Raw genomic sequence first — 23,025 nt, forward strand, 5'->3', positions numbered from 1 at the left:
ATGGAGCGACCAGGAGTAGGCAGAACTGTTTTCCTTCGCGCGGGCGGAGGGCGGAGGGCGGACGGGCAAGGAACGGCCGCGATCCCGGGCTTCCCCAGCAGAACTGATCCTGGCCACTCCTTTCCTACCATCCGGGTCGCCTCTCGCCCGGCCCGGCGCCGATTCCTGACTGACCGGCCAGGCCCTGACTGACTGACGAAGGGACGGTGACTGACGTGCAGACAGCCTTGGCCAGGACAGACTTAGGCGCATGGCGCGCGGCAGCCGCAGGGTAGAAAGAGGCCCAGACACCCGTGCTCTGCCCCTGTTTCTTTTCTTCTTCTCCTTTTCCTACCTCTTCTCCTTCCTGGAAGGACTGGAGCCGACACACAAGCCATTTGGCAGCCCAGGCCCCACGGCGCCCCTCCCAGAGCCTGTGCCCTCACCCCGGCCCCTCCAGGTCTCCCCGCCGGGTCCCCGGCCCCCCACGGCCCCCACCCCGCTGCTCCGTCCCCGCGGCACCCACCCCGCTCTGCCCGTCTCTTCCGCGGGTCCCCACCTCGCACACACGGAGGTGCCCAGGGTCGAGGCGGGGGACACGACGCCCGACGCCCAGACGCCCGCGGCCTCTTAGGCGCCGGCTGTGCCCGCAGGTGGACATGCCCCACGTAGAGTTCAAGGACCAGGAGCCGCAGGCGATGGGGGAGCACCAGCAAGGCCAGGAGCACGGCGAAGAGGAAGCTGGTGGAGGGTCAGCTAGGTGAGGAGACCCGCCCAGCAGTCCTTCGGGTCACCCGTTCCTTCCACAAGGTTCCTCCGGTGTTGTCCTAGTGCTCTTGTTCCACAGGTGGAGGGGACATCCTCCATGTGCCAGGCACAGTTCTGGGAGCTGGGGACGCAGAATGAGCTGACCCCCCTAGAGGAGGAGACAGAAAGTCCCCACTATGCATCCCTCTCCTGGGCATCCTCGGGTTTGTTCAGGATGCCCCCTCAGGGACCCAAAGCTGCATGTGCCCAAGTCCTTCGTGGAACGGTATGTTTGAGTAGAACACACCTCCCTTGACTTTAGGTCATCTCTAGGGACTTATAATACCTAACGCAGGGACCCCCTGGAGATAGTGCAGGTTTTGGTTCTAGACCACTGCAGTAACATGGATATTGCAATAGTCACACTAATTGTTTTATTTACAGTGCATATCAGTTAGATTTATATGACACTGTAGTCTAAAAAGTGTGCAATGACATCGTGGCAGAAAAAGATAACTTGCATACTTTAATTAAAAATACTTGGGGCTGGGGCTGGGGATGTGGCTCAAGCGGTAGCACGCTGGCCTGGCATGCGTGCGGCCCAGGTTTGATTCTCAGTACCACATACAAACAAAGATGTGGTGTCCACCGAAAACTAAAAAATAAACATTAAATTCTCTCTCTCTCTTTAAAAAAAAAAAAAATACTTGGGGCTATAGCTCAGTGGTAGAGCCCTTGCCTCACTGTGAAGCACTGGATTGGATCCTCGGCACCACTTAAAAAAAATAAATAGATATGGGCTGGGGATATAGCTCAGGTGGTAGAGTGCTTGACTCTCATGCAAAGGGTTCAATCCTCAGCACCACACACACACACACACACACACACACACCAAAAAAAAAAAAAAAAAACTTAATCATGCAAGGTGCTGTGGCCCACGCCTGTAATCCCAGCGGCTTGAGAGGCTGAGGCAGGAGGATCACAAGTTAAAAGCCAGCCTAAGCAACTCATTGAAACCCTGTCTCTAAATAAAATTTGTTTATAAAAATGGGCTGGGGATGTGGCTCAGTGGTTGAGTGTCCCTGAGTTCAATCCCAGTACCTTTTTTAAAAAATATATATATATATAGACACACAATTTCTTTGAGGCCCAATAAAGGGAAGTCCAATGAAATGAGATTTGCCTATAGAATTTAAATGCTATGTAAATAGTTGTCATAGTGTATTGTTTAGGTAATAATAGCAAGGGAAAAGATCTACATATTCATCAGAGATGAATTTTAAATATTTTTACTTTTTAAATTTTTTTTTTAAAGAGAGAGAGAGAGAAAAATTTTTAATATTTATTTTTCAGTTTTTTGGCGGACACAACATCTTTGTATGTGGTGCTGAGGATCGAACCCGGGCCGCAAGTATGCCAGGCGAGCGCGCTACAGCTTGAGCCACATCCCCAGCCCTTTACTTTTTTTGATATTCAAAATATGTATAAAAATTTTTTGTGGTGCTGGGGATCAAACCCAGGGCTTTGTGCATGAGGCAAACACTCTACCAACTGAGCTTATTCCTGGCCCTCTTGTGCTATTTTGAATTTATTTCCTTTTTTGTCTGGTTTCTGTTCTTGTGACTAAAAGGCTCAGAGGTCACTCCAGTAAAACTGGGCTGACTGGGGCTGCACAAAAGAGACACAAATATCTTTTTGTTTGGGGTCTCTGTGACGGCTTCTCTGACCTTAAGGGTCCACAGGAAGAGAGAGAGAGCAAGAGAAAGCGCTGACCCCTTTTATTGAGGAGAAATTATTTAAATGAGGCAAGGGGTCAGGTTTCAGGGGGCTGAGTCTATCTTCATGATGTCCACTGTCAGCAGGTTGACTGACACCTGGGTAGGCCACACCCAAGGGCACAGTAAGAGAAGGCGACACACACAAGGCACTTCCATGGAAGATTCTATCCTAAACAGGGCAAGGGGTTATATTACAAAGGAACAGGTGAGCGTAGCTTCATCCATGGGGCTGTAGCAAGACATACCCATGCCCGAGACACGGACCCTCGGACCCAAGAAGGTTAGGGAAAGCTCTGCCACATTTCTGCGACTGAGTGCCTCAGCACCCAGCCAGGGAGTGTGACTCGGTCACGTGTAAGGTTGGTCTCCCACACTTTTTCTTTTTATGGTACTGGGTATCAAAGCCAGGGCATTGTCACATATGTTAGGCAAGTGCTACATCCCCAGTCCCCATTCTGAATATTTTTAATCTGTGATTGTTTGAATCCATGGATGAAACCTTGGATATAGGAGGGCTTACTCTATCGCAGTCAGAGTATGAGGGGTAAATGGGGAGCCAGTGATTGTGGACAGTGTAGATCAGATGGTCAAGAAAGTTTTCATGGAGGAGGAGACAAGTGAACCTATGGGTAGGGAAGAAACTGCTCCAGGCAGAGAACAGTCACTTGAAAGGCACAGAAGGAGAACTGTGCTGGAGTAGCATGAATCAAGAGGGAGGTGGTCATATAAAGACTTTGGATGTTAACTGCCTATGTGATGGTTTAGAGTAGAGGAATAATACCCTGTGACTACAGCAGGAGTCAGTAGACTATTGATAGTAAAGTTTTTTAAAAATATATTTATAGTTTATTTTTTTGTGGTGCTAAGGATCCAACCCAGTGCCTCACACATGCTAGGCAAGTGCTCTGTCACTGAGCCCGAGCCCCAGCCCCAGCTCGATAGTAGAGTTTTACTGAAATATAACCATGCTTGTTCCTTTACTTGTTGGCTGTGGCTGCTTCCTGCAGAGTTGAGCTTTTCCAACAGAGACAGCAAAGGCTATAAAGTTGAAAAGATTTACTGTGTAGTTCTTTATAGCAGTTTGTCCTCTGTTGGACTAAAGTATTAAAAGGCTCCCTCTGGCTGCTGTGTAGAGAATAGATTGTGGAGGCAGGGGAGCCCATGAGAAAGCAATTGGAATGATCTAGGTGTAAGATGACTGTGACTTGGCCCTGAGTGGATCTATGGCAGTAGTAACTGATCAGATTCTGGATATATTTATAAGAAAACAGAACTGACAGAAATTGCTAATAGATGAGATGCGAGGTGAGAGAAAGAGAGATGTCAGTGATGGCTAAAAAATGTTTTTATCCTGCACTTTTATTAATTCATCACATATTTATTGAGGGCACTTGCCTAGCATGTGTGAGGCACTGGGTTTGATTCTCAGCACCACAAATAAATAAATAAAAAATAAAGGTCCATTGACAAGTAACACTTTTTTTAAAAAGTATTTATTGAAATACAATTTATCTGGCTTGGACAGACAGATACAGTTCTGTATGCTTGGAATATAATAGTGAAAAAATCAGAATTCCTACTCTCTTAGAAATTAGTTTCTTTCTCTTAGTAGTATGCATTTTTTTTTTTTGTGGGTTGATAACTTATTTCTTTGTAGTGCTGAATAATATTCTCTTTCATGGATGTACCCTGGTTTGTCAATTCACCTATTGAAGGACAACTTGATTGCTTCCATATTTTAGCAATCATGAATAAAGCTTCTAAAAAGAACTCAACACTACCAGCTCAGCCCAGATTCGGCTCCCAGATCTTTATTTTTTTTTATTTATTTATTTTTTGTGTGTGTGTGTGTGTATGTGTGTGGTGCTGGGGATTGAACCCAGGGCCCCTGTGCATGTGAGGCAACTACGCTACCAACTGAGCTATATTCCCAGTCCCTAATTTTTTATTTTTATTTATTTAATTTTTAGTTGTAGATAGACACAATACCTTTATTTATCTATTTTTATGTGGTTTTGAGGATTGAACCCAGCGCCTCACCTGTGCTAGGCAAGCGCTCTACCACTGAGGTACAACACCAGCCCCTGAAGTTTTCAATTTTAATGAAATACAATTTATCAGCTTTTTCTTTCATGGATTATGCTTTTGATGTTTTAGCTAAGAAGTCAACTTCAAACCCAAGGTCATCTAATCTGGAAATCCAAAACAGTCCAAATTCTGGGAAAAAAATAATAAATTTTTATTTATTTATTTATTTATTTATTTATTTATTTATTTATTTTGCAGTGTTAGGAATGAAATTCAGGGCCTTGTATAGCCCTACTTGAAACTTTGTGAGTGTTATGTAGGCATTCCCAAAATTTTAGATTTTAGAGCATATGAAATTGGATTTTTAGATTAGGGATGCTCAATCTATAACAGCACTATTGAGATATAAGTCACATGCCATACAATTTACCTACTTGAAGTATACAATTTAATTGTTTTTAGTATATTCATAGAGCTATACAACCATAAGTTACCTTTAAAACATTTTTATTGTTCCAAAAAAATAAACCTTATATTCCTTAGCTTTAATCCTTAATCCCTGCACCTACCCCAGCCTGTAACTACTCATCTGCTTTCTGTGACTGTAGAGTTGCCTGTTCTGGACATTTCATATAAACGGAATCATATACTTGTGGTCCTTTGTGACTGCCTTTTGGGGGCAGTGGTACTGGACATTGAGTCCAGGACCTCAGTCATGTTAAGTAAGTGCTCTGCCACTCAGCTACATCCCCAGCTACATCTCCCAGCCCTGTGTCTGTCTTGTTTGACTTAGCACACACCTGTAATCCCAGTAGCTTGGAAGGCTGAGATAGGAGGATCGAGAGTTCAAAGCCAGCCTCAGCAACGGTGAGGCACTAAGCAACTCAGTGAGACCCTGTCTCTAAATAAAATACAAAATAGGGCTGGGGATGTGGATCAGTGGTTGGGTGCCCCTGAGATCAATCCTGGTACCAAAAAAGAACCCAAAACTAAAGGACTTCATTTATCCCCCTACCCTCGAAAGTATGAAGGATTGAACCCAGGGGTTTCTACCACTGAGTACATCCCCAGTCCTTATTTTTATTTTATTTTAAAACAAAATATTTTGGGGGATGGATGTTTTAATTTCTTTTGAGTACACATATACAGCCAGCCTTCTGTATCCTCAAGTTCCACATTGGCAGTTCTGTATCTTCAAATTCAATCACCAAGAATGGAGACTATTAGGGGAATAAATGTCATCTGTACTGAACAGGTACAGACATTTTTTCCTTATCATTTTTCTCTAAACAATACATCATAACAATTATTTGCATTAGGTATTTCAGGTATTCTAGAGATTATTTCAAGCCTACTGGAGGATTTTGTAGGTTCTGTGCAAATACTATGCCATTTATAGAAAGGACTTGAGTGTTCCCAGATTTGGTATCTGAGGGGTGTGAAACTAAGATACCGGATACCAAGGGATGAGGAGACCTGCTGGGTCAAAGAAATGACATACTCAGGTTCCTGGTGTAAAAAAGCTGCTTTGTGGAGAGCTGGGAGCTGATGTAAGTGGATGTGAGGAGATCAGGTTGGAGGCTCTGGCAGGGGTAGCATCTAACTGGGCAGAGGATAAGGCAAGAGGAAAGGGTTGAGTGAGGATGCCTCCAGCCATGTTGTACTGCCACCAGCTCCAGCTGTCTTCCCAAGTTAGTATGTAGTGACTTCATGATGGGAGCTTGAAATTGGCTGTGGTGGCTGACAAACACTACAAATCAGATGGGCATGGTGGTGCACGCCTGTAATCCCAGCAAATCAGGAGGCTGAGGCAGGAGGATGACAATTTTAAGGCCAGGCTGGGCAATCTAGTGAGACCCTGTCTCAAAAAATAAAAAGGGCTGGGGATGTGGCTCAATGGTAGAGTGGTAGCTGAGTCCAATCCTCAGTACCAGAAACAACAAAAACAAACTACAAATCAGGGTTCCCCCCACCCACCCCCACAGCCAGTCGCTCAGTGCATTACTTCTGCCTGCTTTCTGGCTTGTCATGGTTTCCCCGCAGGTACTGGCTTCTCTGAGGAGGCAAGAACAGAGTTCTGTGTTTCCCTTTGTTCATTGTTTGTTTTTGAGGTGTTTGAGGTGGCCAAGAACATCCATGTGAATATATCCAGCCCAGGTAAGAAATGACGGTTGGATTATCTGACCCAGAACTCAGGGTGGGGCAGGGGCTGGATGTGACGCTGTGGGAGTCCTTTGTTGCAGTGACAGCTGTGGAATGAATGAGCTCACGGGAACAGGGTGAGAAGAGGCTCAGAACAGGGCCCGGAAGACTCCAAACAAAGCCAGCTTCCCCCATTCCTTGGTTGGAAAGCAGACCACATGGTGGAATGCTTTCTAGGTGTGTGCTGTCAGAGACCAGAGAAAGGAAAGAAATGGTTGAAGTCATCTGTTTGTTAATCTTACCACAAATATGCATGTTAAGACCAAAATCTGTGTGGTGAAGAGATGCAGACAATTGCAAATCATTTAGAGACCTCAAGGAGCACACAAGAGCTTTGGGCCAGAAACCAGATGGATTAAAATCAATGCAGAGGCCAGTTAATAGATCCAGCAGCAGATACTCAGCAACATGATTAAAATGTTAACACATTTTGGGAGAGAAAAGAAGAGGGTGAGGAACTGGCTCATCAGCTTCAATTCAAACCTTCCCCCTTCCTGGCAAGTACCTCAGCAAAACATCGCTTTGCCCAAGCGCCAGAGATTCTGTTGTGTTCCTCCTTGAATGTTTGATTAGCTTGCCTCTCCTCCTGGGACTGCCGCCCGCGGTGGTCATAAGTGGCTGGCGGATTGTTTACTTGTATATCTGTTAGAGGCCACAGAGGGAGGGCCCCACCAGCGGGCGGCTCTGGCTCACACGCCTGCCAATCACAGCTTTACCTGGAGCGAACAGATGGTCTCTTCACTTAGACCCATTTCCTGGGCCCCCTGCCAGCCTGGGCCCTGCCTGGGAACTATGTCCTAATCCTCGAAGCCGAATTAGGGACTCCTTAGAAGGACAGACATAATAGATGAGCACAGCGATGTGTTTACAGCCCCTACCCCACCACCGACCCCTGAGCAGGCCATACACACCAGGCGTGCTGTGTTGGGCTCACTTCCATTCCCTGGCCTCTGTCCAGGGTTGGGCAGCAGAAGCAGGCCCAGGAACTGGGGAAGCCAGTGGAGAGGACACCATGCATTTTGTTTATTAAAGCTAATTGGTGAATGCAGGCCCAGGGAAGCCTATGATTCATTAGCATCCTGATTAATATGCAGCTGCTGAGTATTAAGAAAAATGAAATAGAAAGGACTAAATCCCCAAAGGAGAGGTTGGAAAAATAAAGAAGCTCTCGGCAGACATCTGATGCAGGCCTTTGTCCCACACAAAATTTGAATTAGTTGAATTCAGTGATTTTTCACCATTTGCAGAGCTGCCATGAAAACCAGTTCCAGCTTCATCCCTTGAGCCTTAGAAAGGAGCATCTCGAAACTGTTAGCAGCTCAGGCAGGCGGTGACCAATTACAGAAAAAGAAACACCTGGCGGTATCATTGATTTTAACCTGAGGTCCTTAAACTCTTGAGCAATCCAGGAGAGGTTGAGACAAGGCAAACTAGGGGTAAAAGGAGGCCTGCAAACAGGAATATCAGAACCACCTCTGTCAGTGGCTCATTCACTTAGGTATCCAGCAGACATTTAGGAAGGCTTTGGGGGACTGGAAAGCAGAGACGAGCAGGATGAAGGCTGTGCCCTCCAGCTGGTATGTGCACTAAGGGGGACCAGTGTATCTAAGCTATGATAGCGTTGTGACCAAGAGCAGTGGAGTGTAGGAAGGGGAGTTCCAAATGTCACTTCTGTGTGAAGGAAGCAGAAAGGGAAAGTCATCCAGGAAAAGGGTGATGGATTTGGAGAAATTGTGGAAGGTTCCAGATTGCCAGAGATGTAGTGGGCAGCAGAAAACTGTAATGCTGGAATGAGGGTGCAGGCCCAGATGCTGGAAAGCCTCATCTGCTGAGTGAAGGAATATAGACTTGACCTATGGCTGCTAGGAGACCACCTTAGGCTGTCAGGTAGGATTAGGAGATGGAATTGCAGTTGTGAAGGTCACTAGGGCTCAGATGAGAAATGATAGGCATGGAACTGCAAAGGGTGATAAGTTGGGGGGAGATTTGGGTGGTGGAAATGAGAGCATTTCAAGGTTGTGGAGGAAGAGAGAAGCCAGACTCCAGGCAAAGTTGGAGTCTGAGATGCCTGGGGACAGCCCTGTGGAGAAGAAGCCTGTGGCAAGGTGAACACGTACATCATCAGGAGCTCAGGAGAGAGGTATCAGCTGGGGATGGGCTGGGGGTGGTAAATTGGGTAGATCACCAAAGTGTGGCTGGTATTGAAAGCCATTCATTTATTCAACCCATTTATTATTCCTCCCATGAGATCCTGAAGGCCTGAATGAGACATGGCCCAGCCCTCCAGGAGTCCAGCAAAGGCTGAGTGACACTATAGGCACTATGCACTTAAGTCAAGCCCAGGAGAACTTTATAGAGGAGCAAATCTTTGGTGGGAAAAGGGACTGCCCAGGCACACCAGGCTACAAGCCTACCTTTGGAGAATGACAGGCTGTTCACTGTGGAGGGGAGAGTGGGAGATGAGCTGGACAGGCTACAGGGAGGAGCCGTGCAGGCCTTATTACCCAGCAAGGGTTGGAACGAGGGTGTTCAAGAGGGCACGAAGGGAAGAGAGCAGAGGCCCAGGCAGGATCTGTTTCCACACAATGGGAATAGCAGGGAAATATTTCAGCTACTGCCAAGAGGTTCAGGGTGTTGCCCAGGAAGGCAGCAGTACTGGAGGTCGCCGGGAAGCCCAAGACCAGGTTCTCTCAAAGTCCTCTGCTCCATTTTCATCCTGCAAAGCATGGCCATTCTTTTTTTTTTTTTTTTTTTTTTGGTACTGAGAATTGAACCCAGGGGCACTTAACCACTGAGGTACATCCCCAGCCCTTTTTTGTATTTTATTTTTAGATAAATAATATAGTGGCTCGCTGCGTCGTTTAGGGCCTCATTAAGTTGCTGAGGCTGGCTTTGAACTCATGATCCTCCTATCTCAGCCTCCCAAGCCACTTGGATTACAGGTGTGTTCCACTGCCTGCCAGTTGTTCTCTTAAAAGCCATCCACTCTAATCTCCACGTGAATCCAGATAACACAACATCAAAATGTTGAAATGCCTGTCCCGGCTCTGAATGAGTCTCTTTTGCTTACCCCTGGGAAAGAAAAGTAACTGTGGGCTCTAAGGTCAGGAACTCCTCAGTAAATTTTTGTCCCACTCCAAAATGTCTTTAAAAAATGCCCAGAAAGCGATGCTTTACTGTGTGTTTTTCTATAGCCAACTTTGCTATAGACTCTCTTGTCTTATTGGAAGCACTTTCCTAGCTTGGTGAATTCATTGGCAATTTTGTCTTGCCTTGAAGGAGGATGAGCTTGCGTTGTGTGAAGCCAGGGGAGGGAGAAATGGGGAAGGCCGGCTCCTTCATTCCTGCCAACCGACAGTGGAGCACTGGGTGCTGGAAGCATGGATAGAAACAGGGCACAGTCCTCTGGGATTTACAGGCATGAGGAGTGACAAATAGAAGCAGCAATATAGATTTGCAGGGGGTCATGGATTTTCCTTTCTTTTTTTTTTTTTTTTTTTGGTACTGGAGACTGAACCCAGGGGTACTTGACCAATGAGCTACATCCCCAGCCCTGTTTATTTATTTATTTATTGGGGATTAAACCCAGAGGTGCTTTAATTTGTTTATTTTGAGTCAGGATCTCACTAAGTTGCTTAGGGCCTAATTTGCTGAGGCTGGCATCAAATTTGTAATCCTCCTGCCTCAGCCTTCCAAGCTACATGCACTACAACATGTAGCACATAGACAGCTTTTAAGCAGGTCAAACACTGGGGTCTAGGTAGGTCTCAGAGGTCAAGTCAGGGAGCAAGTGCAAAGAAAAAGAGGCAAGAAACAATCTGGCAAGGGACACATGAGGACAAAGTCACAGCCAAAGCCTGGGTCTGGGATTTGCATGCAAATAACCACCCAGGCTCTGGATCATCAAGGTTCCACAGTGTTGTATTCTGGGCTAAAATGTAGAATTTAGGCAGGCAGGAGACTGAAAGCCAAGAAAAAGTTTATGGAGAAAGCATCCAAAAATGAAGATGTATTTTCCTAAGTGCAGATACTCTTCTATTTACAATGGGGTTATGTTGTAATAAGCCCATTGTAAATTGAAAATATTGTCAGTCCAAGGCCCTGGGTTCGATCCTCAGTACCACATTAAAAAAAAAAAAAAAAAGTAAATAAGAGCATTGTACCCAACTACACCTAAAAAATATTTTTTTAAAAGCATTGAGGGGGGCTGGGGTTGTGGCTCAGTGGTAGAGCACTCTTCTAGCACGGCTGAGGCACTGGGTTCGATCCTCAGCACCACATAAAAATAAAGGTTACTGTATCCACCTACAACTAAAAAATATATTTTTAAAAATGCATTGAGGGGCTGGGGATGTGGCTCAAGCGGTAGCACACTCGCCTGGTGTGCGTGCGGCCCGGGTTCGATCCTCAGCACCACATACAAACAAAGATGTTGTGTCCACCGAAAACTAGAAAATAAATATTGAAAAATTCTCTCTCTCTCTCTCTCTCTCTCTCTCTCTCTCTCTCTCTCTCTCTCTCCTCTTTCTCTCTCTGTCCCACTCTCTCTTTAAAAAAAAAAAATATTAAAAAAAATGCATTGAGGGCTAGAGGCAGAGCTAGAGTTAATATTGGAGAGGCCCTGGGTTCCATCCCCAGCATAAAAAAAAAAAAAAAAAAAAAAAAAAAAGAAGGGAAAGGAAAGGAAAAGAAGGAACTGCACAGAGTGCACCTAACCTGTGGAACATCCTAGCTTGGCAACATAGCGCATGTAGAGTGCTGGTTGTTTCCCCTCGTGTTCTCTGCTGTCCTTGGCTGTAAGGTAACAATCATGAGTGGACCAACCCCAGAGTGGTGGTGAGGATGCAGAAAGACAAGGCATGTAGCTTAGTGTGGTGCCTGGCAGGTAGGAAGTGCTTAAGCTCAGGGCCTGGGATGTAGCTCAGTAGTAAAGCAGTCCTGGGGTTCATTCCCCAGTACCAAAAAAATAATAAGAAATTTGTACATACACACTTTGTGTGTATGTGTGTTGTGGGTGGCTCTGGGAATGGACTCCAGTGTCTCCCATCTGCTAGACAAGTGCTCTACCACTCAGCCACACCCCACCATAAATATAATTTCTCTGTGTTGTATGATATTGGAGATTGAACTCAGGAACATTCTACCACCTAACTACATCCCCAGCCCTTTCACTTATTTTATTTTGATTCAGGATCTCAATAAATTGCTGAAACAGGCCTCAAACTTGTAATCCTCCTGCCTTGGACTTCTAAGCAGCTGAGATTACAGACATGCACCACAATGCCCAGACCTGCTACCAGGGATTGAATTCAGAGGTGCTTAACCACTGAATCACATCCCTAGCCCTTCTTATTTTTTTATTTTGAGTCAGGGTCTAGTGGAGTTGCTGAGGCTGGCTTTGAGTCACCAGGATTACAAGTGTGCACCACCAGGCCTGGCTTAATTATAACTTTTCTTGGTGTGGGGAGTTCTGGGGTTTGAACTCAGGGGCACTTGACCACAGAATCACATCCCCAGCTCTAATTTGTGTTTTATTTAGAGACAAGGTCTCCCTGAGTTGCTTAGCACCTCGCTTTTGCTGAGGCTGGCTTTGAACTTGAGATCCTCCTGCCTCAGCCTCCTGAGCTGCTGGGATCACAGGCGTGCATCACCTGCCCAGCTTAAAATGAAATTTTTTAAAAAGGGGCTGAGGACACAGCCAGTGATAGAACACTAGCTCTGCTTTCAATCCACAGGGAACTGGGGGGTGGGGCAGTTGGTGTAATAAAACAACAGCAACAGATCCTGTCTTGGAACCTTGGACATACTTAGTTTGCACCTCTGGGTCTGTTTTCTCAATTATTAAATGGGATGCCAACTCCATTCTTCAGGGCATGAATGAAATAACTTAGGGAAATTGCCAGGAATGCCTTTCAGGGTCAACAACCTTAGGGCTTTTCCCACTGTAGAGCTCATTCAGATAAGTCTGTCTTTTTTCCCCTCCAGTTCTGAGGCTTCATGCATGCTAAGCTCACACTGTATCACTGAGCTACATCCCCAGACCAGATCAGCCACTCTTGGGAGAGAGTCTGAGTCTGATCTCAGTTTCCTATACTACATGAAGTCAGGTTTCTGGCCCTTGTGTGTCTCCACCTCCAGTGCCAACCGCCAGCTGCCCACACTGGAAGGAAAGCCAGTACCCTACTTCTCCTCTCTGGAGTCAAGCATTGATATCCTGAAGAAAAGAGCCCAAGAACTGATCGAAAACATCAATGAGAGCAGGCAAAAGGATCATGCACTCATGACCAACTTCAGGGACAGCCTCAAGATCAAGGTGACAGACTTTCCATAATGGGACTGGGGGTGTTCCTCATATAAAAGGGGAGGGAAGGCAACTTAGCTGGGCTCTGTTACATTCTAGGTACTGTGCTAGGCAATTCACACACAGTATCTCATTCTACCATTACAACAATCAAGAGATGGGACCCATTTCAGACGAGAAAAGTAAAGTCAAAAATAAATCATCTGAGCCGGGTGCAGTGGCACACGCCTGTAATCCCAGCATCTGGGAGGCTGAGACAGGAGGATCATGAGTGCAAAGCCAGCCTCAGCAATGGTGAGGTGCTAAGCAGCTCATTAAGACCCTGTCTCTAAATGAAATGCAAAATAGGGCTGAGGATGTGACTCAGTGGTTGGTGTCCGAGTTCAATTCCTGATACCCTTAAAAAAAAAAATACAAAATAGAGCTGGAGATGTGGCTCAGAGGCCAAATATGCCTGGGTTCAATCCCTGGTACCCCAATAAATAAGTGATTTGGACTGGGGGTGTGACTCAGTAGTAGAGCACTTACCTAGCATACATGAGACCCTAGGCTTGATCCTCAGCACCATCAAATTAAAAAAATTTTTTTTTTTTACTTTAAAAGAAAATAAAAGGCTTAGTTGGTAGAACTCTTACCTAGTATGTGCAAGACCCTGGGCTCAATCCCCAGCATCACCAAAAATAGAAAAGAAAAAGGAAAAATGATTTGCCCTAGTGAGGGAACCAGGTCCATCTGCCAAACCCAGCCTCTCACCTCACACAAATGTGAACAGCAGCAGGAGTAGGAACCATTAGTAGCTCATAGTAGGAACCTTTGATAGCTCATCACACCTGTGTGCTCTGGAAATTGTCAGTGGTTTGTGACAGGACAAAGGTTCCCCCAACACTCCTGGGGCTTATGTCTGACACAGCCTGATGTTATGCTCAGGTCTGACACTAATGGTTGTCCTCTTGAGAATTACAGTAGGCAGAGTCCATGAACTTGCAGTGCTCCTGGGTCCCTTAGTCAGACCTTTTTATTTTCAAATTCCATCTAGTCATTCTTTGGTATCTACAGTAGGATTTATTCCAGGACCCCTAAAATATATCAAAATGTATGGATGTTCAAGTCTCTTATATCAAATGGTGGAACAATTTTATAGAACCTGCACACATCCTCCTATCGACTTCACATCATCCCTAGATGACTGTTAATACTGAATATGATGTAAATGCCATGTAAAGAGTTGTTATACTCTAATGTTTAGGGAATAATGACAAGAAAAAGTCTGTACATGTTCAGTACAGATGTAATTGTTCAAATATTTTTAAATTTTTTTGTGGTTGAGATGGAGAGAATGGCTTTATTTTATTTGTTTATTTTTATGCAGTGCTGAGGATCGAACCCAGTGCCTCATGCATGCTAGGCAAGTGCTCTACCGCTGAGCTATGGCCTCAGCCCCTTGTTCAAATATTTTTGATCCATGGGGTGAATCCCTGGATGTGGAACTAGCAGGTGCGAAGGGCTGACCGTACCTACTCTTGTTTGCAGTGGTAGAGATGGAACCCAAGGCTCCTGAGTGCTAGGCAAGTGCTCGACCACGAGCTGTTACCCCAGCTGTTACCTGTACTTTAGCATTTTGTTTTAAAAAATGAAAAATTTAATATGTAGGCAATTTTACTTCTATCACTGGAATTCTTTGTATCATTTTAATAAATTGCAGAATTCTAAAAGACCCACTTAGAACAGATGTATAGTATGCTGCTTGTTTGATTTTCCAAGAACACTTTTCTTTTAAAGGTCACCGATCTGACAGAGAAGTTAGAGGAGAGAATGTACCAGGTTTACAACCACCACAGCAGGATCATCCAGGAGAGGCTCCAAGAGTTCACCCAGAAAATGGCAAAGATCAGCAATCTGGAAACAGAGCTCAAAGAAGTCTGCCACACTGTAGAGTCCGTGTACAAAGACCTGTGTGTCCAGCCTGAGGTGGGAGTGACATCCTCACAGGGTGGGGCTGGGGGCTGTCCTGAGGAAGGGGACTTGTAATGGCTAAACTGGGAGTGAATGCGGACAGGAGTCCACTGCCCAGCCCTAACAACAGGGCCACATGCCCTACAGAACCCTGTGGCCCCCAAAACAGTGTGTCCAAGCTAAGAAACCAAACCACTGTCACTTCTCATCACTATGTGGCTACAGAAAGGACAAAGTGTAATCCTGCCAGTCGGCAACTGTTCCCTCTACCCACAGCGCTGAGCCCTGCAGCCTGGCATATGCTCTGGGGCCTAGGAAGTGCCTCATCCAAGTTTATTGATTACAGCAGATCCTAGACTCAGAAATGGGCCAGGCCACTCCAGTGCAAGGTCCCGGCCCTGTTCCAACAATTCAAAGCCCCCAGCTTTGTTGCCCTCTCCCCTGAGAAACTCCCCAAACTTCTTTGCAGTGGTTACCAGTAAACATGGCCGAACACTGTGGGGTCAGCTGTGCAGGCTCTTTATTCTCCTTTCCCTTGTTCTGCTCCAATATCCAACATAAATAAGGCACTGCCCCGGGATGGGAGGGTAGGAAGGCACAGTGAGCCCCGATGCACCCTCTCGGGGTCTGGGGTCTGCTGAGGGCAACTCGAGGTTGGTCTTGATGAAGTTGCTACAGAGCCATTCTCTTCCTCCTCCCTGCTCCACCCCATCAGGAGAAGCTTATGTCTTAAGGTAAATGGAATCTGACCTCATCCACAGTTAAAAGTGGATAGAGAAACACTGAGAATCCCATTTTCTTTTTAAGAAACACTTCTGGATGATTTCCAAAGGGAAACTTTGATATTTAAAAATCAGTATGTCAGTAGTTCCCATCATACAAGTTGGGTCCATTTACCACCATCTACAGCACAGTGGTCCCAGGGTTCAGCCAAACATCTCTCCGGGAAGGGGCTTCAGAGCATCCAGGTCCTCCGATGAAGTGGGTTCACTTGCCAACTGTAAACGCCTGAATTCCTGTGATTGCTCTTCCAAGGATCAGAGCGTGAATGTCATGTGTACCTGGACGAGATTAATAAAGAGTGGGCTTGGAGTCTTAGAACCTGTGACTTCCCTTTAAAGTTAGTCTTCATGTTCCCCTAGGTCACAATTCCAGAAGAACAGACCTACAGAGACGATGAATGCTAACCACTGCTGGGAGATTCACTTACATCTTAGTGACAGCCACCAAGAGGCCATTGTTGGGCCATGCAGAGAAGATTGTTTTTCACAGTTCTGTAACATATCTTGGCCAAAATAATAAAAAGATAACCCAAGTTCCTTGTGCTAGATCCAGTAATGCAGCAAGTCTAGCCCTCGCTATGGGCCCAGCCTTAGTGCTCCCCACTCTTGGCAAATTCGCCCCACCCCACACAATGCCCCAGTTGATTAAACATTTGATTTTCAATCCAGCCATGCTTCCCATGACAGAGGCTGAGCCTTTTGGCTATGTGAAAATACAGCAACTCTTTCCCATCCCCAGGAGGGACAGGAAAACAACATCAGAAAGCAGTCACTCGTCCAGGCTAATCCCCCAGCCTGAAGCTGTCTCTCCTAGAGTGGCCCACATGACCTTCCCCAGCTTTCAACAAGCAGAGGCAGAGACTAGCCTCCCTTTTTACAGAGTCGAATCGCACTGTTGACTTCCCAAAGCTCACTTCTGACCCCTCCCTCTTCTGTGTAAGACCCTGTGCAGGTCCCTCTGCTTATCCTCAGGGTCATCCTCACGCTGTGGGATCCCCCACCCTTGCCTGACAGAAACAATATGTGGGGCTGCAGGACCTCCCCTTGGTTCCTTAGTCTGGGGGTGCGTAGGGAAGACATTCACTCCCACACATGCCATCTCTTTTGTCTAAAAGCTTCTTGGCGTGGGAAACTCTATTTCTACATGGCTTGCAATGAACTGTGCTTTTTTTCCATTTGTTTATTTATTGGTTCCGGGATTTAGTGTCCAGGGGCACTCAACTACTGAGCCACATCCCCAGCCCTTTTTGGTATTCTGTTTAGAGACAGGGCCTTGCTGAGTTGCTTAGCACCTCACTAAATTGCTAAGGCTGGCTTCGAACTTATGAGCCTCCTGCCTCAGCCTCTGGAGCTGCTGGGATTACAGGCATGCGCCACCACACCCAGCCCTTTTTTTTTTTTTTCCTTTTCAATTATCTTTTCTTCACATCTGTCTTCCCACCGAGTCAGGAGTCCAGGACCCAGTGTGAGCAATATCCAGTTGCAAGGTGCAAACATCACAGTCTACAAATGACTTTTCTTTATCTCTGAACATAAAGTAGAATGGTGATTCCTGTATGTTGCTTCACCCTCTCTCCCTTGCACCCCCAGCCCTCGGGGATTGCCCTCACTCTGGGGATGCCTGTGGAGGCTGTCCCTCAGTCTGAGGAACACCCTTCTCCTTAGCACAATGGGAGATGGTGCCAGAAGTCCACATAGGGCCTGCTGGGACCTCGATGCCATGCAGTGTGTGCAGCATTTCATTTTCACCAGGCCACATGAGCAACTGTGGATGAGAGACAGAGGCCTATGACTTGACCCCCATCACACTGCCACTTGCTGATAGCTGGAGTAGGATGCAAACATATTGTCCCAAGACACTGAGAAGGCCACTGTGACACCCCACCCCTGTCCCAGCCAAGGGTCCAGCCCCTACCTTCATACGTGTTCACAGCCTCCAGGTTCATGGCATGCCGGATCACATGATATTCATCAGAAATCCCATTCCCCCCAAGCATGTCTCGGGCCTGGCGGGCAATATCCAGGGCTTTCCCACAGTTATTCCTCTTCAGCAGGGAGACCATTTCCGGGGTGGCCCTGGAAGTGGCACATACATGTAACAAGCAACAGTTACAAAGAACTGATGCCCTGAGTAAACCCAGCCAGTGGGAGGGTAGACTCCCTTGGTCCCAATAAGGGACCAAGGCCATTCCTGGCCCAGTCCATGAAGGCCAAGAGAAAGAGAAGCATGGGTCCCTGGAACTATTAGGGAGGAAGGGCCTTCTCCCCAGGAGGGGCACAGAGTCCTCCCACCATAGTTGCCTCCCCCAATTTGAGGCCCCTACTTGTCCTTATCCTTCAAGCGGCCAAGCTGCAGGCAGGCATGGAGGCCCAGTGTGATCTCAGTGAGCATGTCTGCCAGCTTCTTCTGAATCAGTTGGTTCCTGGCCAATGGTACACCAAACTGGATCCTGAACAGGTAAGATCAGTTAAGGGCTGGAGGGATGCCCACTCCCTGGTCTCATCCCAAGGCCCCACTGTTCCAGGAAGCCCACATGTCCCTGGAGCTCACCATGGCCCAGCTGTGGACTCAGCCCTTCACTGCGCAGAAGGAATTCACAAAGAAGGGCAGGAACTGGAGAATCACACTGGGTACAAGATGGATCCCAAGACCCCTCACACCCCCAGGAATCTCACAGCATAAATGCCACACACACCTGTCCAGGGTGTACTGCCGGGCCGTGTGCAGACAGAACTCGGCGGCTCCCAGCACGCCCCACGTGATGCCATATCGGGCATTGTTGAGGCAGCCGAAGGCACCCTGTAGGGTTAAGGGTGGTGGGTGCAGAACCAACTCTGAAGCAGGGGAAAACTCCCTCCCAGACACCCCAGACAGGGACCCAGCAGCCATTTAAATCACACAGGGCCCTGGCAGCAAAGCTCCGGTTCAGCAGGTCTGGCCCAGTGCCTGCCCACTTTGGATCTGTGCACTCCTACCCAGCCTGGGACCTGGATTCAGAGCTCAGACCTAGGAGGCTGGCGTAAGGAGACTGAAAGATGACCATGACTGTGAGGCTTAGGCTGGTACAGGCCCGCAGGTGTCCTGGGCAGAACCAAGATAAGCAAGACGGTCAGCCAAAAAGGACATTATCACATTAGTGAGTCAGTTTGAGCCTCAGAATCACCACTCTATGCTCTTTAAGCACAGGGGCAGTGTGTGTGTTCAATCCTTGCCTGAGAAAGGTGAACCAGAAGGTGACCTGACACCAGTTTACCCAAGTGTCCACTACTCACCCCCAGGCCAGACACGTTGGGCAGCAGGTTCTCCTCTGGCACCTCCACACCATCCATGATGATCATGCCTGTGGCAGAAGCCCGAAGCGAGAACTTGCCTTCAATCTTGGGGGCTGAGAGGCCCCGCATCCCCTTCTCCAGAAGGAAGCCCCGAATGCAGTTGTCTTCACACCGAGCCCACACTACAAACAGGTCAGCCACAGGGGAGTTGGTAATCCTAGGGACAGGACAGTCAGTAAGAGGACTGGCTGCTGACCCCCTGCCCTATCCACCTGCCTGCCCAACACCCAGGCCTCTCACCAGGTCTTGGTCCCACTGAGAGTATAGCTCTTGTTAGATGGGTTATGGTGGGCCCTGGTCTCCATGCTGCCAGGGTCACTCCCATGGTTGGGCTCTGTGAGCCCGAAGCAGCCCAGAAGCTCCCCTTTGGCTGCAGGCACAAAACAGAGTCACAGAGCTGCTGAGACAACATTCACCCTCTCAAACAAAAATTACCAGTTTCCCCACTGAGCCAGGCTCCTTGACCAAGGTGGGTCAGGCCCTGCCTTGCCAGCACTCCCAGGTGGTAGAAGAAATGGTTCTCCCAGACCATCATCACAATGCCATGCTGGAGAATGGGCCCCAGGGAATCAGGAAGGAGATGGTGAGTGTCCTGAAGGCACAGAGAAGTTACACAGGAGGAGAGTGTGAGGAAGATAGATCCTGGCAGAGGAATGGGATGGGCAAAGGCTCAGGGGTACTTTTGAAGAATCCCAAGCAGCTGAGCCTGGCTGAGGAGGAACAATTGAGAGAGTGGCCAGAAATTAGGTGGAAATGTGAGCAGAGGCCTGGTCATGCAGGGGGTTTCATGGACATGGTTAGAAAGTTAGGACTTTACACTGTGGTCTGGGATTTGGAACACAGAAAGCAAATCAGGAGACAAGACAGATCTAAGGGGAGATGGTCAAGACTGGTGAGTGATCTGGTATCCAAGTGATCCCAGAGCCTTGTCAGAGAGACTCAGGTGGTCAATGGTGCCATTTCTTTCTTTTGCTGTACTAGAAAATGAATCCAGGGCCTCCCACATGCTAGGCAAGCACTCTACCACTGAGCGACATCCCCAGCCTTTTGATTTTTTACTTTTGAGACAGGGTCTCACTAAGTTGCCCACTGGCCTTGACCTTAGGCTCCTTCTGCCTCAGCCTCCCAGAATTATCAGGTGTGTGCCACCACAACCAGATGGTACAATCACTGAGATGGGGAAAGAGGTAGGCCACATTTCTGCATTCCAGATCACAGGGTCTGTCTTCCTTCCACCAGCCCCACAGACAGCCACTCACCCAACCGGGGCAGGTACTTCTGCCGCTGCTCCTCATTGCCATAGGCATAGATAGGTTGCATTACAAGGGAGGACTGGACGCTCATCATGGACCTGTAGCCGCTGTCTACCCGCTCCAACTCTCGGGCCAAGAGCCCATAGGCCACAGATGAGACCCCAGCACAGCCATACCCTGGGGGCATGAGGAAGATCAGGTAGGATAAGAAAGGCCAAATCCCAGTCCAGCCAGGACAAGGGACTTTTGGGACCCAAGAGAGAATGCTACATCTGGGCACCCAAGGAAGCAGGCAGGGAGCTGGCTGTAGTTGGGGGTTTACTCATTTCATCCCACAGCTGCTTTCGAAAAGAGGGATAACCAGTCCCATTTTATTTATTTATTTTTTTTAAAGAGAGAGAGAGAGAGAGAGAGAGAGAGAATTTTTCTTAATATTTATTTGTTAGTTTTCAGCAGACACAACATCTTTGTTTGTATGTGGTGCTGAGGATCGAACCCGGGCCGCACGCATTCCAGGCAAGCGCGCTACCACTTGAGCCACATCCCCAGCCCAGTCCCATTTTAGATCAAGAAACTGTGGCTCAGTTGGAGCCACTGTGGAAAGGAAGGACTATGGGACAAAGTGAGGTCTACAAAGCACAGAGAAATTTGTCCCTACCTTTGATTGTAGGTCCCAGAACACCCAGCTCCCCCATCTCATTGACGATCTCCCGATGAAAAACTGTGAAGGGACAGATGTCTGAGTTCAGACAGGTCCAGAGACAGAAGAGTTCAGATACTAGAGCAGGCAGAGCTGGTATAAATGGCAGAGGATAGAGTTTCAGTGAGGAAGGGATCACCAGGGTGCCCACCGGACCACTAGGCACCTTCATTGCGATTGGCCAGCAGGATTCGAGGCATAAGACGCTCCTGGCAGTAGGTGCGGAAGGTGTCCCTGATGAGGATCTCATCTGCTGTCAGCTGCTCCTCCAGCACCAGCGGGTCACGCCAGTCAAACTCGGGACGAGAGGCTGAGGTGGGTTGGGAATTGATTCAGCCCAGCCCACCCCTTCACCTCTAACTCGCTCCTTGAGGATGTGGGCTGCAAACAGGACTGACAAAAGTGACCATTCTCCGATCCTGAAGGGACAGTGCACCCATAATCTTAGCGCCTTTGACCCTGAGCATGCCCCTGCCTCCCCTCCTGGGCAGCCCTCGGATTCAGGGGCAAAGTCCACCTGTGGCAGGCAGACAGCTGGACAGGGGCGAAGAACAACAGTACGACTAAAGATCCTTACATGTGGCCGGTTGACTCTGTGTCCTCCCTCCTTTCTCTGCAAACACACAACGTAAAAGTTACATAGGAAACGTTCCCGAACCCCCAATTCTTCCTTCCCCATCCCACCCGGACACTGACCAGTGTGCACAGCCGCCGAGCCCCACGTGCGCAGGACGCGCAGGCGGGGCCAGCGGCTCAGCAGCCGCAGGGAGACGCCCTTCAGGGCCATGAAATCAGCAAGGGGCGAGCGATGCAAAGATGGAAGAGCTGGGGTGTCAGGCCGAAAGGCTCCCACCAGCGAAGTTGGCCCCTAGCGTACCCAGTGCCTCCAGCTCCCTGGAGGTCGCAAAGCAACTGACCAAAGCTTTTGACCTCAGCCGCAGGTGGGCGGAGCCGACACAGAACGGGCTTTCCCATTGGCTCCTCTTAGACACGGCTCCTCCGTGGCTCTGCCTTTTAAAGGGGCTACGGCCGCCCTCCGGGTGGAAGCAGGCGCGCCCAGGTCTAGGCAGGTTAGCCGTTTTAAGAAGCGGAACAGGGAAGGGGCGGAAGGCGAGTGCGCCAAGCCGATTGGCCAGTAGTATTCGTGTTCTGATTGGCCCCAGATGCAGGGGGCGTGTGCGGAGGGATCCCGGAGTTGAATAAAGAAACTTAGGCACAAGGGGAGAAAGTCTTGGAACTCCGGTCGAGGGGAAGGTGGCCTGCGAGTGGGAGACCCTGCCCAACTGTCTGCCAGTCTATCCCAGGAAACACGTGTAGCTACGTGTGGAAGATCTTGTGTGACTCTGTGCGTCTGCTGTGATTGTGCCTGAGTATGCCATCTGTATGTAGGTGGGACTGACTGTATGCATGTTTGTGGCGTTCTGAGACTTGGGATGGTGCCTTTGGATTCTGCCTTAGCGGTTGTGTCTATGGGATTGTGTTTCTCTGGAAATTTGTGTGATATTGTAACTGTGTGTTTCTGTGATTATTTCTGCATAGGTGTATATTCTGTGGAATTGATTGTGCTTTTTTCTCGTAAGATTCTGCTTGTGTTCTGTGGTTGTAACTGTGATTGTGTGTAGGTATAATCCTATTAATAGTTGGCTTCACAAATACGTTTGTGTGCGCACTCGTGCATATATATATATATATATATATATATATATATATATGCACATCCTCAGCCCTTTATTTTTTAATTCTGAGAAAAGCTCTCATTAAGTTAATTAAGCATTGCTAAATTGCTGAAGCTGGCCTTGAACTTGTGATCCTCTAATCTCAGCCTCCTGAGTCACTGTGCCTGGCCTGTGGCCATGTGATTCTGAGATGACCAGAATCTGTATATGATGGTGTCAGAGTGATTTCGATAATGCTTGTGTCATGTCCGTGTGTTTTTATGTCTCTGTTGACTGGGGGTTGTGTCCAGGTG

At 47.8% G+C, this 23,025-nt stretch overlaps 2 protein-coding genes across 2 annotated transcripts; one reads left to right on the top strand and one right to left on the bottom strand.

The window, feature by feature from the left end:
* Window positions 1-16,185, top strand: Syce2 (synaptonemal complex central element protein 2). Its single transcript, XM_076847987.1, has 5 exons — window positions 1-15; window positions 633-739; window positions 12,873-13,047; window positions 14,815-15,003; window positions 16,131-16,185. The coding sequence occupies exons 1-5, from the start codon at window positions 1-3 to the stop codon at window positions 16,173-16,175; spliced, it is 531 nt and encodes a 176-aa protein (XP_076704102.1). The 3' UTR covers window positions 16,176-16,185.
* On the bottom strand, window positions 15,492-22,002 carry Gcdh (glutaryl-CoA dehydrogenase). The gene is made up of 11 exons (XM_076847856.1): window positions 21,753-22,002; window positions 21,634-21,669; window positions 21,223-21,366; window positions 21,015-21,077; window positions 20,363-20,533; window positions 19,344-19,473; window positions 19,044-19,260; window positions 18,467-18,570; window positions 18,095-18,220; window positions 17,686-17,846; window positions 15,492-16,049 (listed from the first exon to the last, which is right to left on the bottom strand). Exons 1-11 carry the CDS (start codon window positions 21,841-21,843, stop codon window positions 15,976-15,978), a joined length of 1,317 nt encoding a protein of 438 aa, XP_076703971.1. The 5' UTR covers window positions 21,844-22,002; the 3' UTR covers window positions 15,492-15,975.
* Window positions 22,003-23,025: the final 1,023 nt, after the last annotated feature.

This window comes from Callospermophilus lateralis, chromosome 1, assembly GCF_048772815.1.
Source record: "Callospermophilus lateralis isolate mCalLat2 chromosome 1, mCalLat2.hap1, whole genome shotgun sequence".
Classification (NCBI taxonomy): domain Eukaryota; kingdom Metazoa; phylum Chordata; class Mammalia; order Rodentia; family Sciuridae; genus Callospermophilus; species Callospermophilus lateralis.